General features: G+C 42.6%; 1 protein-coding gene across 10 annotated transcripts in view; it reads left to right on the plus strand.

Moving 5' to 3' along the window:
- The first annotated feature begins 2,429 nt into the window (after positions 1–2,429).
- SOGA3 (SOGA family member 3) overlaps positions 2,430–17,937 on the plus strand; it is a 29,004-nt gene continuing 13,496 nt past the window's right edge. For 9 of the 10 annotated variants that reach the window (XM_025149135.3, XM_025149137.3, XM_025149141.3 and 6 more), the window contains exons 1-3: positions 2,430–5,736; positions 6,018–6,242; positions 9,682–9,840. In XM_025149135.3, the coding sequence (XP_025004903.2) occupies positions 4,693–5,736; positions 6,018–6,242; positions 9,682–9,840 (1,428 nt within the window). In that variant the 5' untranslated portion in view covers positions 2,430–4,692. The remainder of the gene's footprint in view (positions 5,737–6,017; positions 6,243–9,681; positions 9,841–17,937) is intronic. The other variant, XM_025149143.3, reaches the window with a different exon arrangement.

Below are 17,937 nucleotides of genomic sequence, written 5' to 3' on the forward strand. Positions count from 1 at the left end.
GCTTCTCCTCACCCCCTCTCATCATGTCTGTTATGAGATGGAGGACCAGAGCTTCACTAGGAATTCAAAATTTATCTGTACCATGGGACTGTTCTGAAGCAACAATGACGATCCTAAGCAGTTCAGCTTCATTTCACTGTTTCATTCCTGAATGGTAGCAGCCATGAGAGACTCTTGCTCCCTGTGTAAGTTAAGATCTTTCTTTCTGTGTATTCATAGAATCACAGACTCATAGAATGGCTTGGGATGGGAGGGACCTCAAGGATCATCAAGCTCCATCCCCCCTGCCACATGCCACACCAACCTCCATATCTAATACTAGACCATGTATTATTTCCACCAGCAGGCGTTTAGTGAAACTGCAAAAAAAACTGAATATGTATCAAACTTTTACTATATTGACATCTCTGTATCGGTCTCTTCATGCTGCATCTATTCTATAAAATCAGTCTGCTGGTCATATAGAAGGCCTACACATATCTAGGAGCCTATTGGAAATACAGCCTTTATCAGCAAAAGGTACGTTATGTAGACCTGTGCACATCTGTGCCCTCCCAAAACATGAATGATATGAGAAGAAGCATTTTCGTACCCACGTTAATTTTTACTGTGTCAGCAGTGAAGTTTCAGCCAAAATAGAAATGTTGAGAATAAAGACAACAATCCCAAATGAAACGTAGAGATGGGCACATTTTTTTCTACCACAAACAGTAGTACTGTTCTTAAAAGCAGACAACACAGGACCTGGAGATTCATCAGATATCTGATGATTTGCCTTCAGTTTGGATGCTAACATAAGGCAATTAGAACATATAGAATCTGTATCTTTCCAACAGTGCAGTAAAACTTACTGTAAGCAGCATGGGAGGTTACTGCATCCCATTTTTGTTTCACCACAGAAAAATCTATCCAGACAATATGGAGAGAGCAGAAAGGATGTTATCTGCTGCTCTGTGCTTAAAGGTAGGAAGTGCTGTGCAATTCCTTATGGCAATTGTTATGTAGATAAAATATTTTGTTGTTGTGATGGCTTCATCGCCATTTATCTGTATATTTACTGAGATAAGGAGTGCAGATGTTTGAAGAATCATACAATCATGAAGGTTGAAAAAGACCACTGAGATTATCCAGTCCTACCATTGACCCATCAGTGTCATGCCTACTCATAGAATCATGAAGGTTGGAAAAGACCACTCAGAGCAGTTATTCCAACCATCAATCTGTCACCAGTGTGCTCACTAAGCCATGTCCCTAATATCAGGGGCGATGCAGTGAAATTTTGGGATTAACAAACCAACAAAATACAAAGTGGGACCACCTACTATTTATGTTGTTTTACTGCATGTAATCCCAGTTCTTCTTTCAGGATCTATCAGCAAATTTCACTGGAAAACTACATTGGGTTTCTCAACTCTGATTAGAGAACTGTTTCATACTTTTGTTTCTCAAGTTTCAACCATTTATGTTGGTTGCTTAGTGTGTATGACTGCAGTCGATATTCATGATGGGTTTCAAAGGCCGTATCCTTCTGCACAGATCTTTCACATCTTATTTTTGATTGCCCTCAACTCATCGTATCTATGTAAGTCCACATCATGTAGTCCCTGGGCTCAAGATTGGAGGCCATGCAGATAGGGAGAACATCTTTCCACATCTCAGGATGTGATGTTTCAGATGAGGTTGGTCTTTTTTTTTTTTTTTTTTTTTTTTTTTTTTTTTTCAGAAGAGGTGAGGCAGAGACAGCTAGAAAGAGTGCAGCTGTCTCCCTTCAGTTTGCCCTCCCCCAGCTACAGAATACAGACCTTACAGGTAAGTATATAAATGTTCATAACATGTGTAAGTACATATACATATACTTATTCATGCGTGTCATGAACACGTATATGCATATACAAGTGTGTATGCCTACACTTACATGTTTATACGTATATAATATTTCTGTATATATACTGTGTATATAGACTTATGCAAGTATCTATATACATATCTATAGGTTGGGAAATCCTCATTTAATGATCCCGGGGAGGAACTTGCAGCTCAGAGACCGGCCAGGAATGCTACACGGGGGTGGGACTGGGCACTCCCACACGCGGCTGTTCGACGGGAAAACCCTCAGCCACCAATGTTACTCTCCTTCAGATAAAAGGAGAGGAGAGGAAGTAAAGCCTTCTTTTGGCTTCTCTGTAATCAGAAGAGGCTGTAGGTGCGAAGTGTTTCAGGCCATCTAAAGCAAATTCACCTGGTGACAAAACGAACAGGTGTAGCTCCTTTAGGTGAAACAGACGGATGTGGTTGGGTTTTGCCCGCAGTGTGCGGCCAGTGGTGCATTAGTTCTACAGCCACGCGAATAGGCAGCACCGGGGAATTACCTTCAATAGACCACCGTGGTTTGCTTTTGTTTCTCCCTTTCCCAGCTGTAGCAAGCTTTTGTCAGCGGGACGCGAGGAGCGATCGCTTCCCTCTGAGCGCAGATACAGGAAGCGAACAAAGGGAAATCCTATTACCCCGGTGCAGGAGGCGCCTGGCATCCCCGGCTGCTCCAAGCCAGCCCCCTGACGGGGACACTAAATAATAGATTGGAATCGATTGCCGGGATGGACTGGGAAGAGCAAGCGGGCGCATCTCCCGCAAACAGCCTGCTCCTTCCCCCATTTGTGCTGTAATCCAATTCCACCATGTGCAGGCAGATAAGAAGACGCGACTCGTCTCCAGGCCTGGGCGGGGTTCTCGCCGTTTAATCTTTTCTTTTCTCTTCCCTTTGCCGCTCTCCTCCCTCCCCCCGTTCCGTCTCCCAGGCCCGGTGAGGTCAGCTCATGAATATTGCTTCATTTTCCTGAGAGGATCTGGCAGCGCCGGGTACCCCCGGGTGCAGTGCCCGTCTTCCCGTGCACGCGTTCCGCCAGCCGGGCAGCGGACAGAGCGGCGGTGAGTAATGCGGCTGCTGGAAGCTCGAGCCTTTCTTTTTTTCTTTTCTTTGAAAAAGAAAAAAAAAATAGAGAAAGGGAGGGGGGCGTTACTCAAGGTTCAGCTCCAGCAAAACCTCCGGGTAGAAGTGGGGAGCTAAGGAAAGCCACCCCCGCCCCTAGAATCGGGACAAAAGGCGGGCGGGGTCCGGAGCCCCACGGGGTAGAGGGCAGAGGGATGCCCTGCGCCGCATCCCCACGCTGCGGGTGGAGCCTTTTGTTGCCGTCTTTGGTCGGGCATTTTTCTTGTTCCCGACGGGAAAACCTATGGAGATGCAGCGTCGCGTCGCCACGTGGATTTGCCTCGGGAGGGTACACTGTATGGAGGGGCTTTTCTTTGGGACACGGGATTCGGGCTTGGGCTTAAACGGGCCCTTCATTGTGCTATTAACAAAGAAAAAAAGAAAAAGAAAAACAAAAACAACAGAAAAGCCCCAAGCCACGGCCAGGCAAACTGTAGGCAGTAGCCAGTCCTGAAGCTGGGGGCATGAAGATGGTAAGGAAGAGTCAGAGCACTCAGGGAATATGGGGTCTAAGCCAAGTCCTGTCCTGAGTTCTTTCAGCTTCTGTAGGGGTTTCTGGGTTTGAAGAGTGACGTTTGGTACCTGTACAGCTCTGAACAGCGGCAGTTAAAATGATTAATAGAGAAACAAAGCAAACCTTTCGTACAGCATTGTGCATTTGTGACTGTTGATAGGTTTACAATCCCATTCTACCTCTTTACTATTGGGAAGAATCTGCCTGGGAAGAATCTGCCAAATTAGGGAGGTTTTTTAAGCATATTGGTTAAAATGAGGGATATAATGACAGCGCACTTGGCAGAAATCTCTGAGCCCTTGCCCTGGAGAGTAGAGTTGGTGCCTGGTGTGTTCCAGAGAGCAAAGCAATTGTCAGGGTGCAGCATAAAGTCTACCCTTACTTTGCCTGGTTTGATTTCTTTATTCCTTACCCTGCAGTGGTCTAGGTGGGATCATTAGGCTGTGTTAGGAATGCTGTCACTTCTACTTTGGCCCATGTTTTCCCTTTAAGGGCAGTTGAACAAAGGCTATGTAAAAACAGTTGATGTATCATAGCTAATATTTTCAGAGTGCATTAAGGAATGTCTTTGCAGCCTATTTTGATCATCTGTTGTGATCATAAAAACTCTGCTTCAGTCACTGTGTGGCAAAATTGCCATCCTTGCACACTCATGTGAATACTGTGTAATGACTGCTGTTGGGCTGGGGTGTATTCCTCACTCCCTCTGTTTTGAAAATCTGCTGGAGTGATTATGGCTCGCCCCTGTTTTGGTAGAAACAGTATCAACTCAAATGAGCTTAAAAGTTGATTCAGGGACCCTTTTCCTCCAGGAGTCTTGGTTGGTGTGCTCTGGCAGCCTGGCTTTGTCCTGGCAGAGCTCCTGCCCAGGCCAAAGAGCAGTGAGCTGCAACTATCACCTCCAGCCATTTGTGCAGCAGCCTGGCCCACTGACAGGTGGCTGCAGGAGGCTTCAGGCAGAGGGGTGCAGCAGCAACCTGGGCTGGTACCACGATGACCAGTGAAGATGAACGTGAGGGAAGGGGTTTGTGTGGATTGAAATACAGTTGTGGTATGGCAGCACATATAGGGACGGGTTTGGCATCAGAGGGGGAAAACGGTGATAGGTGAAAGAAGAGTGGGAACAGCTCTCAGCCTCAACCCTTTGAAGCCCGTCGGACCCACGTTGTGGCCTTCAGCCTCGGTCCCCGCTATGCCCGCGGGGCCGGCTGGCAGCACGGGGGGCGAGGCGGGCTGGATGCTGGGCAGCTTCTGCTCTCCGCCACCGCGTCCCCACTGGCCCGATCGTCTTCTCCGCTTCTCCTCCCCAGCCGGCAGCGCGGAGGACGCTTCGAGGGATGGCCGCCTCCCGCCGATAGCCGCCGCCATGAGCCAACCGCCCGCAGGGGGCGCCGCCGCCGAGCCTCGCCTCCATCCCGAGGGCAGCAGCGGCAGGAAGCAGCAGAGAGCCTCCTCCCCGGCCAGAACCCGCGACGCCGCCGCGCGGCCGCCGCCCCCCGCAGCCGCCGCCGCTGCCGCCTCCCGCGCCCCGCCCGCCGCGGCCTCCGCCGTGAAGACCGGGGTCGCGCGGCAGCCGCCGGGCCAGTCCGCCAGGGCCGCCCGCGGCCGCGCAGCAGAAAAACAACCGCGGAGTGCGGCGCCGCCGGGAGCTGTCCATCCCGGCGCCGGTGCTGAAGCGCCGCCCGCTGCCGGCGGGAGGGCCGCGGCCGAAGAGCCCGCCGAGGAGGCGCCCCCTGCGGGAAGCGGCGCGGGGGAGCGCGAGGGGGCGGTGGCGCCGCCGCCCAGGCAGTGGAGGGGGAAAGCGGGGCGGGCTCCGCCGAAGGGCGCGGGGGAGGCGGCCCCCGCGCCTCCATCTTCCGCGGTCGCGGGGAAGGGCCGCGGAGCGGCGGGCGGCGGCGGCGGCTACTGGAAGGAGGGATGCCTGCAGAGTGAGCTCATCCAGTTCCACCTTAGGAAGGGGCTGGCGGCGGCAGCCCAGATGCAAACCAAGGGCAGCAACCACAGCGCCGGTGCTGCTGCTGCCGCCGCCTCTTCCGCGGCCGTCGCCTCGGCCGAGCCTGCCTCGGCAGCCCCCGCCTCCTCGCCCTCTGCCATGGCGGCGGCCGGGGCCGAGGGGCTGCGACAGGGCGAGGCGGGCTGCAGGAGCGGCACACCCGAGGGTTCACTGAGCCCGCAACCGCAGGACGAGATGCAAGAGGAGATGGAGAAGCTGCGGGAGGAGAACGAGAGCCTCAAGGTGAGGGGAGGCGGCGGGGAGTCGGAGATGGGGCTGGGGGATCCGGGAGGGGTTCCCTGCCTCCCGAGAGGCCCCTGGGGCGGAGGGAAAATGGCCTCGGCGCGGCGTACGCGGGCAGCACCGCTTCCTTCTCTTGTTGCGGTGCTTTTAATGAGCTAGGCGGATCCCCGCGGGGATAAGGGCCGTCTCCGAGCTCCGTCTGGGTGCCCTCCCCCACCCTTGCTGACCTCTGTTTCTGACCCACCTGTTGGTGTCCCCACCCCTTCTCGGCCCGGTGTCAGAACGAGATAGATGAGCTGAGGACTGAGATGGATGAGATGAGGGACAGCTTCTTCGAGGAGGACGCTTGTCAGCTTCAAGAAATGCGCCACGAGCTGGAGAGAGCCAACAAGAACTGCCGGATCCTCCAGTACCGGCTGCGCAAGGCCGAGCGCAAGAGGCTCCGCTACGCGCAGACTGGTGAGATCGACGGTGAGCTGCTGCGCAGCATGGAGCAGGACCTCAAGGTACGGGTGTGAGCGGTGCTGGGGAGGCAGAGCGCTGGAGGTGGAGGCACCCTGTGCTCTTCAGGCCTCGTGACTCTCATGTTATCATCCATTCTGTCGTACACTGTGCATTCAGTGCTGCACGTAGGGTTGCAGCTTAACCAGTAATGGGAGATCTCCAGCAAGCAGCTCTGCAGTGAGGCCCCGCAGACAGACTGTTTGCATCTTTGGTCCAGTTGTGTTTTGCAAAGTTATTGTGCAATAAGTGACATAAATCCCAGTTGGAGTCCAGAGGTTTGAGTCTTTTATGTTGAACGCAGGCCATATTCTCCCACTGCAAAATTAAATCAACCTCACTGAACAGCCCCACTGACTTTTAGGATATCAGTGTCCTCTTTGGTGAAGATCACAGAGGACTGTTAGACTAAATGCTTGCAGTTTCAACCTCAAAATCCTGATTCTGCTGGTGTCAGTGGACAGTCAGCAAAGCCAGGATTTGCCACATCCACATGAAACAGTAGACACAGCCCATCAAATTTCCATGTGCCATCACCTGTATTTAGTCCAGGACATCTGAATGAGCCACAGCCCATTGCTGAGAAGCTTCAGCATTTGTTTAAATATTAACATTAGTAAATAATATCATCTCTGTTCTAGATTGCTCCAATTAGAGGGAAATAAAGTTTCTTGCACTAGTTGGAAGCTGTTTAATTTTTGCTTCCATGCTCTAGATTTTGTTAAGGCTGTTGCCAAATCAACACTTCAAAACCTTTTCCAAATGAAGGATCTCCCAGCCATTTCTCAAGGATCTCTGTGTAGCAGACTGGAGCTCACTGACCATCCCCCGGCCATGAACCAGTTACCTGTGTTGGATTCTGTGGACTGCAGCTGGAAATGCTAATTTAATACATGACACGAACAGACCACTGCTAATCTTCTTTCTGATAAGTGTGAAGGATTGAGAGTCTGTTGTTCCCAGCCCTGTTAATCAAACTTGGATCATCTTTTCTGAAAAAATTCCAGCTTATCATCATTCTTTTTAAAACATAAACATCAAGCCAAGACACATTCCATTAATTTTCTTACTAATGCCATTTAAAATGTTAATGTCCTTTTCAGTGTTTATTGATATTCGTTTTCTGTGCATATTCAAAAGCTGTGTTTGCTGTTTCGGCCACAACAGTTCTGTAACTAGCTGTCACATCTGGACAAACCAGTGTCTTCTTGGTCAGAAACAAAACTGGTGGAAGTGTTGTGAGTTTTTTTTAATGCCTCTTTCTCAGGGGTCAAGTGGAAATTCTGATCAAAACAAAGGATATTTTGCATAGTCAAAATTGTTTAGGGGAACAGCTGAGACACTTTGGTAGGCAGAATTTAAGCATGAATCTTCGTTTACAAAGTGGATGCTGTGATCCCAGTTTCTTGGGTTGGTTAAAGAAACAAAGAGTTGGCTCCATGCTACTTTGTATTCACAGGGAAAGCAGCCAGCCCGGAGGGAATTTGACCCTGTAGTTCGGCACTCACCTGCCAGTGCAGGAGATCCAAAGACCACAGGTTAAGCTGAACGTAGGGCTCATTTCAATTAGGACTTCTCCCATATCTTTCCCAGTGATTACACAACTGATTGCTTAGGAAGGAATGATGTTTTTACTAAGCCTTCCCACAGGTCATTACTGTATTCTACTTCGGGTAGGGATGGTTGTCAAATGCCATATATCTGCCAAACTGAAATCCTGGTTCTGGGTAGTCATGCTTGTAACTCATGCACCATTCTTTGTAGTCTTCCCAAGTCTGCTTCTGAAGAATTTCTATCTAAAATAACATTCTCCATTTTACAAGTATATTACATTAGAGGACTTAGTTCTTCAGCGGTATGATCTTTCATATAGCTGTATTAAAATGCATCTTGCATAAGTGAATTCAAATTTCCAGGTGATCTAGAATGCTCTGTGTCATCTATCTTAACTGCCACTCCACCAAATTTTGTGACATAAAATCACTTCTAGTAATGATTTTGTTGTATCTGCTGATATGGAGTATAGTTGCAGACTGGGGTAGGATGCTGTTAAGAATGTCCCCAGTGATTTTACTTTGGTTGGTCAACCAGATGAACAGCTTAATACTGACTGTGGGGGAAAAAGACATCAAGATGCAGCTTTATGGTGTGATTCTCAGCTCATCCTGCAGTCTCTTTGGACTATGCTTATCATTGAAATTCCACTCCATTCTCTCTTTCTGTTGGGCATTATGTGTCTTGAGTGTGTATGCAGTGGGGGAGGTTACTGAATGATCTTGTGCTACACTGCAGTGTTGTATCAGTAATGCACATGCACAGTTTCTTGTCAGGGAAGGCTGACTCACTGGCTGCTGCTGTATTCTGATAGATCGGATTCTTCTAGACTGCTTGCTTGCAATTATTTTTTTTCTCCAGTGTTTTAGTATGTCAAAAAGGGTTCTTCGACGTGTAAGCATAAGAATTGTTGTAGTAAAAGCCCTCTGAGCTCCCCTAAGTAATGCTAAGAAGGATTAATTTTACTTTCTGATGTTCTAAAAAAAAAACCATCAAATTAGCCTGTTCAAATTATATGTCTTAATCATCGCCACAGCAGTGATTAGTGTATATTTAAATATTTTTAATGTGTGATTGCAGTTTCTACCGGTTCCACAAAATACAATGCAAACGGCTTAAACAGCAAAATTCTTATTCTTACACAAAGAAAAGGAATTAGATCTTGTTGTGTTCCTTTTAACTCTATTCCTGTGAAAATGCAATTAAAAAAGAGAACATCAAACCTCGTAATTTAGCTTGCGTTCATTTTAAATTAAAAATATCACACATAATTTAGATAAGTATGAGATCAGTAAAAATGTTTGTTCTTATTTCACTCTTTAAATTTACCAGTAACAAATAGACTAAATGCCATATATTTTGTTTAGCTGTCTATGAAGGTTAGAGAAATTAGAAGGGTCGAAATAAAGTTTCTCCCATTTGTGGTCCTGTACAATGCCCAGGTACAGTAGACCTGGAGAACTTGGGCTGTGCTTTTAGCCTGGTGCTTCCACAGATCAAGTATTTGAAGGACATATTCTTTACTGAATTGAAAAGAATAAGCTGGCAGTGGCTGAGGGAAAACAGATGTTGCGCTGTCTCTAGGAATAATGAAGATATTCTTTCATTGTTGACTTAACAGAACCTAAGAAAATGTTGGTTTCCAGTGCTTTCCAGTAAATTCCATAGAAAGTTTTTTTTTTTTTTTTTTGGAGGGGTTGTCTTGAATTTTGAATAATTTGTAATTCTATTTGTATATGTCATTGTCTATATGTTTCTTTAGATATCACTTCAATAAAAACATCCAGGAATTAACTTGTAAATTGTTGCTTACACACTAAGCACTTCAGCAGTGATTCTTTTGTAATTGTGTTTTTTTCTCCCTTTCTTTTGAAATATCTCTACGTTTAGGTTGCAAAAGATGTATCAGTGAGACTTCATCATGAGTTAGAGAATGTGGAAGAAAAGCGTACTGTAACAGAAGATGAAAATGAAAAATTAAGACAGCAGCTTATAGAAGTTGAAACTGCAAAACAGGCACTGCAGAATGAACTGGAAAAAATGAAAGAGGTTTGTATTGCTATTTATTTCTATGTAAAATATTTGAAGTGCTCAAATTCTTATTCCTGACTACTTTTCTTCCAACTTGTTTTGGGAGCATAAAATATGACAGATAAAAGTTGAAAGTAGTGAAGAGTGCTGAAGTACAGCTTGGTGACTGGGAAGTTAAGAGTAAATGGAAAGATTCAGTTATTTCCTTACCGTTTCTCCTAGAAACAGTGGCTTAGTATTTTCCATACTGGGAAGGAAAGATAGAACTGACAGTAACAGAGTTCAGAAGCCTTGAGACCTTGCGCTTATGTTGGAATGTGTACAGAAAAAATTCCTCACATGTCTTTACAAAGAACGGTATTTTTTCTTTGCTAACTACTGTTAGGGACTAGCAGGCACACTGAGACAGGGCAACTCAGGCACGTACTTCTGGAGTATTGGGGTGTGGAGGACTCTACCTGGGCTTTCAGTCTTAGTATAATTTTATATTGTAACGAAGTCATCTTCAGAATTTCTCAGTTTGTCATTATACAGATGTAACTTGCTGTCCCATTAAGTGAGCAGAAAATTGTTTTAATGCATAATAGCCTGGATGGCAGAGATAATAAAGCATGCAATGAAAAGAGGATGTGTTGACCAAGAGTGAATTCTTAGAATAGGTTTTAGAAAAAACTCTCACGTTCAGTGTTTAAAATTCAATGCATGACACTGATTTTCACATTCAGTAATATTCCCTAGCAGAAATGCCAATGTCTACTTTGTTCTTATATGAAGTGGAAGATATGTATTTCAGTTGTTAAAAAAAGCCAGGAGATTTTCAGTTGAATTTTTGCAAGCATCTAAGGTTTGAAGGATATTCCATCCAAGTGCATGTTTTTCATCAGTTACAGTATTTTTAAGAAGTGCAAATGCTTACTCTAAGTGAGGTAGTATTAAAAATATTCACATTTTCTTTACAGGAACTAAATTTCAAACACATTAGTAGAGGGTAAACTGGTGTGTTTTCACCACCTTCTGCTGCTTTTCTAGATAACTGTAGATTTGAAAGGGCACAATGACATCTGAGCCTTATTTGGCTTCCTTTTCCTATGTCTGAGATTTTCTGTTTTCACTTTGGCCTCTACCTTTAAATACCGCTAAGTTTCTGAGACCATCTTCTTTATGAGAGCATGATCTTTCTGTAGTCACGCTTACAACTTTTTGTTAAACTTGACTTCACTCCAAGTTTTCAGTTTTTCTTGTCTCAAAATCTACTTTCTTGTAGATTCCTATGCTTTCCTCCTGCCCTGTAATTGACTGTATCAAAGGTATTTTCTTTTTGTTTTCCTTTATTTTCTTATGCCTCACTTTTTCTTATGGGTCTCTGGATTACAGTAAAGTGTAGTGGCAGTTTAATACTTTGCTTTTTTTGGGGGGAGCTATGTACCTGCAAGAAATTAACCCAATAAATAGACATCTTCGTCTCTGCTGCCAATGGTTTCTTTCTCATTATCGTGGCTCTTCCCTACAGCCCACTAGGCGGAACTGTGGTTCTGCTGTTCTCACAGAATCATAGAGTGGCTTGGGTTGGAAGGAACCTCAAGAATCATCAGGTTTCAACTCCTCTGTCACAGGCAGGGTTGCTCATATTCCTCTTCTTTCGGTAGCTTAGGTGTTATCCTCTTTCTATTGTTGCTATTGATATCAATGGAAAGATATTTCAGACACCAGAAAGACAGGAAAAAAAAATTGTGTTTAAGCCAGGAGCTCTTCTGCATGACAGTGCTTTCCTGAAGCTGAAACACATGAACGATTCTCTTTGACAAAGACTGGGAGCACTGAGCCAGAATGGAAAAATACATTATGATTCTACTTATCAGAGTAGATATTGGGTGGATAAAGGGTCAGGAATGTGCCCTTATATGGAGCTAGGGAGAATGGCCATCACCAATCATTATTTGTTTCAGCATAATTAGGCAGGAGTTTTCATTTTTGTATTTCTTGTGGATTGTTGTGTCTCAGTTAGTAGGAGGAGGCTATTTCTCAGTCTAGGACTTTTAGCATAGGATAGGGGATGTTGGAGGGTGGTTGAGGTGATAAAAGTTGAAGAAAAGCAAGTCTGAAGCAAAGCCAAATTGTCATGCACTTTGCAAGCATGCCCTGACTTGGGAAACCAATGAAACAGTGCTGATGAAGGATACTAATGCTTACAAGTTTGAAACTTAGAATTTGTTAAGAAGCTATGAAATTGTAAACGTGAAACAACCATGAAAAAATGCAAAGCAATCTGAAGTGAATTAGAATTTTTCTGTGAAAAATGCTTTTCTTATTCGTCATTGAATGGAGGTTTCACATGTTTTAAATATCATTGTCAGATAGTTATAACGTTAATCTGTTTGCTTGTGAGTTGCTTCCTATGGTTTTGTGGTTTTACAACCCTTTCTCATGTCAGTTCACCTGTTACAACCAATGGAACTTCCTGCTTACGTAATTTCTGCTCAACATAAATAGGAATGAAGAGTCAAGACCTTTTGTCTGGATTCTTTGGTTAATTGAATTTTGAATTAATGACAGAATTAATCTCCAAAGCCAATGAACATTCTTTATTTTACAGCACAATAGCAGTGCTTAGAGAATGTATAACCAAATTCTGTGCTTTTTTTATTATCAAGTGTACTGCAAAAACACATACCTAATTTTATGTGCTGGCTAGTAAAATATCCCTTTCTTCTTAAAATTTATTTATTTATAATTGCTATGGGATTTTTTTTCTCTTACGATGAAAAATGTGAGATAGCAGAGAATGTTTAAAAGTCTTGTTAAAGTGTTGGAGGCAGAAGCAGCATTTTTTATCTGGTAGTCTCTAGAGTTTTCTCTGTATAGACTCTATTATAATTTTAATAAATGCGTCATTGCAAACCTGTATGAAAGATAAATGCTAGCAGTTATGTTTGTTTAGAGACAAAGTTAGATTTATTTGCTGAACATTTGTGTAAATGTTGACTTGTATTTGTCCATTAGTCCGGAGATATATCTGCAATTTCCTTCCTTGTTTTGAAACTTTTAGAGGAAAAAAAAAAAAAGATGCATTGCATTGTATGATAAATGGAAGTAGTTGTTGGATACTCTCAAGCTTCTTCTGTCATCAACATGTTGGAACTGTGTGTTTTCTATTGGTAGCTCTTACTTGGAGTCCTCCAACCTGCAGCTATTTCATTTAGCAGTGTTATTCTTGCATATATAATGTTTGAGATGTAAGAAGCTGCTAATGACTGGCATTCCTTTACATATTCATTAATTTGTTTTTAATTCTTACACTTATTTTAGATATGCATTAAGCAAAGATAGTATTTAAACTGGAAACAATATTCCTTCTGACAAAGGTTTAATAATTCAAAATATAGCAAGCATTTGTTGAAGCCTAATTAACTCTTGTAGAACCTTTCATGAATAAATATGGGGGAAAAAAGTCATTCCTTAACTGTAGCTATGTAGGAAATGCCCAGTTAACCATGCTTTAGACTGTTTGCTGTGAGGTAAATAAAATAGATGGAGAGTAGACAGATGTACTGGACCCTGGGCTTTAGAAATCCTCATTGCAATGCAAAAATGCAGTGTTTTTCAGAGGTATATGTCCTTATGAATAGATATAGATTGCTCTGCTATTGCTCCGAGCAGGGCAGATGTAAGATAGTTCATTTCTTACAGCAAGATTACAGCGATGTCGGCAAGCTGACGTTTTCTTCCTGTAAGCTTAGGTTATTAGCTCAGATAGAGAGCTTTTGATAACCAAGGCTACATGGTTTGAGCCAGAGATGACTTGTGCCTATTCAATTCATAATGTTCTTTCTGCATGTGTCTGTGTTTTCTCGGAGTGGAGCCTGCCTGTCAGACTGTTCTGTACTTCGTGTGAAAATGGAAGAAGGCAACATGATCTAGGAAGCTCAGCACAGGACTTAAAAGGAGAAATCTAAATTCTGTTTCTGATTTTGATACTAATGTGCTGTGGGACTGCAGGAAAATATTTGTAAATTTCTGCTTATTCTTGCAATGTTTGTTTGCCCTGTTTATGTAATCTGTGGGCACAACTTAGATCTCCTTATATCTCTGAGTGCTCAGACTGAGCAGTAATTAAGAGAGTAGCTGGAGATTTCATAAAAAAATCAACCAACAAAACACAAAAACACACATGCACACAAAAACAAAACTGGAGATCTTTCAAAAGAACTGGCAAGGGATGATCTTGTCCCACTATCAGCCTATATGTCTCTCATAAAAATCTCTAAGTCAACACATTGCACAAATCATGTGGCATCTTATATTTGCCTGAATAAGTCTTCATCTATTTCCTCTTATTTATCAGATGGTCTGTAGAAGATGCCCAAAATAGTGTTACCCATACTTCTCTGTCCTCTGATTCTTACTCATAGCTCACTACTGGCCCATCACCTATAACAATGCTATGTGCAACGCATGTGAACTTTACATAGAGCATAACCCTATTTCCTTGCCTTCAGAGATTTGTGGCTGCACTCCAGGCATGTGAAGTATCCTGTCATGTCTCCCATGTGATCCCAGGGCGGTCATAGCTCTGTATTTTGAACATGGATTTCTAGCTTGTGTTCGTTTCCTATGCTGTGTGTATATATGTTACTGTAGATAGACACTTGGTTGTATTGCTTTGACAGGAAAAGTTTGAGTTTCCTCTATAATGCTGTCCTATAATAATTTCCTAATTGTACCCCAAGCTTCTGTTTCTGCTTTAACCTCATTTGAAACAGCTAGTAAGAGAGGGAGTAGGGATGAGGTAAAGATCAGGAGATGAGATGCCAGTATACCTGTTAATGTAGCTGATCAGCTTCATGGGGTCAGTATGGGGAACTAGGACTCTTTGAAGAGTTGCAGTAATTTACTTACTTTTGGCACCATATTGCAGTAGGGTAGGATTTAATGATTTTAATAAGCCCTGGGCCTTTTGGAGAACCTGACTATATTGAGACTATCAGCAACACTTGGACTAGGAGTGTCTTTGAGCAGAAAGTTTTAGTGATCTGGAATCTGTTGCTTCGTGAAAACTCAGGTTGCTTTGGTGAGAGAACAACAGTGTGATGACAAGGCTTCTTTTAAAAAAGATTAGAAACAAATCTCCGTCTGTATTTGTATAGGAAAAGGCAAAAAGAATTCGTCTGTCTCCAAGCCCAGCTCAGTGATTCTCTAAGAACCACATCCTGCAGACACAGAACCTCCATTTACTTCAGAACTGCCTATGTGAAATCCTGTTACATTTGGTATCTTGCCTAAATATTTTGTTCCTTTAAAAACAGTACTCAGCAGGGAGGCTATTAATAATCTATGATTTTGTGATTCTGACTTCATTGCTCAGATCACGTGGTGATCAACTCCACTGATTTCACAGTGAGCAGGATAAGAAGATTTTACTTAATTTTAGAGTATGGAAAAAAAATAATGGAGAAATAAATCAATTTATGTTATAAAATCTGTTTTAGTAGTTCTCTCTCTCTAGTATCAAACCACAAGGAGGAAAAAATGGTGTACATTTGCAAATCAGTTTACGCTTAAACCTCATAAAATTACATTTTAATTATGTATTAGCCATCAGCAATTCATGAGCTGTTTGCTTCAAAGAGAGTTTATCAAAACTGAAAATAATGGCCTAGTGGTCAATCATAATAAGCTCCAAAGCATGTATAAAATACAGTGAAAGAATTCAAAAGAAATAAATTCCAAAGATATCTTACTGTGAAGAAAGATGCCTGGAAGGGATTTTTTTTGAAGGGTCCTTGAAGCTGATGTGCTAGTTCATGAATTCTTATTAAATTGTCATAAAGCTTGCAAGGACATGCAAAAGGAGTGGCTGATTTGCTTTTTAATGGGCATATAATAATAAAAGTAACTAGTGACAAAGAGTATATCTATCTTAAATCTAAAACAGAAGAGAATTTAGTCATAGACTGAAGTTGGTTTTGAACAACTCTTCTTGAATCTGTAAACATACTACTGTTGCTTTGGCTTGATGGAGGCAAGGGGGTTCCTTCCTTTTGGTGGGATGTTTGCTTTTTTTCCTGTGATGGACGCAAGCAGCCTTAGATAAACAAATTCACCTGTCAAGGTTATTATTGATAAAGTCTCCAGGTAAAACCAGAATCCCTTTGTACTGAGCTAAATACAATAAAAGAAAGGGGAAATGTCTCTCTCAGACAAAGCTAATCAGAATGGGAATGCAGAATAATAGATGTGCCTCCAATCACATAGAATCCAAGCATTAGAGAAAGGATAGGAATTCCTATGTCCTGGTCTCACTTCAACACCTGAGGCCATTTTATTGCTTGGATCATGCTTCACAATGTTGCTTTTTGCTATAGGTTTCCTTCCATTATACGACAACTATATTCATAAAATAAATTGGGCAGAGGAACGGGCCCACACACAGACATGTGGTTGCCATTGTACCCCTTGGGTGGTTTTGACATGCTTCAGAGTTTGTTCATGGTTTAGATTATAGCCTGGGGCAGAGCTCATTCTTGATTGACAGTTTGGATGCAGTCATGCTTGTTTGGTAGGAATCTGTAGGAAGGTTTAGCTGTATTGTCATTTTAGCTGAAAATAGACTTAACTGTGTCAGTCAGCATCAGATCCTTAGAACAGTTCCTGTTTCACTTACTGGTGTGAAAACTAGGCAAAGGAAAACATAGAACATCAAATCCAATCCAAGGATGTCGTGTGAATTTACTACAGCTGAAATTTACTGGAAAGGGGCAATCATCAGCAGTTACAATGCCAGCAGAACTGGCATGCTCAGTTGTCTAAGTAACTAACAATGTAGTAACTGTGGATCAGGTTGGTGGATGGTAACTGGTTACGAGAGAAAATGGTTTCTGAATGTGAACTCACTGATGGGCAGGCTGGAAAATACACATCTCTGTTACTTCAGACCTTAACGTATGATTTCCTTGAGATCTAAATTAGAGAGAAGGCCTTTTATCTCATTACTCACATAGGCAGTGTTGCTAATGACTTCAGTAATGGCCTCAAAGTACCATACCACATTAATAAATGGAGGAAAGTTTGGGAAAACCAAACTTGGTTTAATGTGTCATCTTGTAATCTTGTGTTTGATTATAAGCTTGAATTTACATATTTTTTAGGAAAAGACATTAAGTTTTATACAACTCTGTAATGGTGCTCCGTTACAAAAGACAAGTTTTTAGTTTTGCATTTCCTTGTTTCAGTATTTATTGATTTATTTTTTTTAACTTAGAGGGACATTCAAGTATCAAATGTATAAGTTAAACATAGAGGTACAAATTTGTTTGCTCAATTGAAAGAAAAAGATTCCAGGTAACTTAAAAGTCTGAATGTAAAAAAAAAAAAAAAAAAAAAAAAGTCAGCATTAGCAGGTATTTCAATAGCTATCATGCTACCTTTCATGCTTGTATCCATAGTTGTAGCAAAGACAGCACATAACCCACACTGATTCGTTCACTGTTCTTTTGCTTATTTTTTAAATAATAGATTATGCTTTTTAAATTCCAACTGTAATTTTATTTTTGTTATTTCATTTTTGACAGGTCCCTAGGTGTGGTGTTTTTCTTTCTTTTGTAAGACGCTATGTATGATTTGCTTAATTTCTTGAAGAATGAAATTGGAATATAGGCCAAATGCAACCTCTTTGCACTACAACAGGAGCGTAAAGGGGAATATGGGGTTCTCTAGACAGATTTAGAGAAATCTAGATGACTTTGCAAAATTGCTTTCTATCACTTGGAATAGAGACATTTTCTGAGTGCTGAACCAGAAGTCTAGATACATACTATAGGACAGAATCAATGTAAACCAGATGTTGTAATCATAATGGAAGTCCTGCTAAGACTTTGATGAATAAGAATAATAAATGATTTCTGCCCTTCATGCCACTGTGTTCAGTCTTCTGCTAAAGTGCATCAGTCCCTTCAAGAAACATGTATGTTTTCAATGTGCTGAAAAAGGTCAAAGCTGAGCTTATTTCAGACTGAGGGGAAAATTACTATGGCTGTTTTTGTTCAGTGTACACGCTCACTGTTGTCTTCAAGGTTTTTTTTTCTCACAGTCTTGAGCTCTTTAGCTCAAAACATAAAA

The sequence above is a fragment of the Gallus gallus genome, chromosome 3 (assembly GCF_016699485.2).
Source record: "Gallus gallus isolate bGalGal1 chromosome 3, bGalGal1.mat.broiler.GRCg7b, whole genome shotgun sequence".
In the NCBI taxonomy this organism is placed as follows: Eukaryota; Metazoa; Chordata; class Aves; order Galliformes; family Phasianidae; genus Gallus; species Gallus gallus.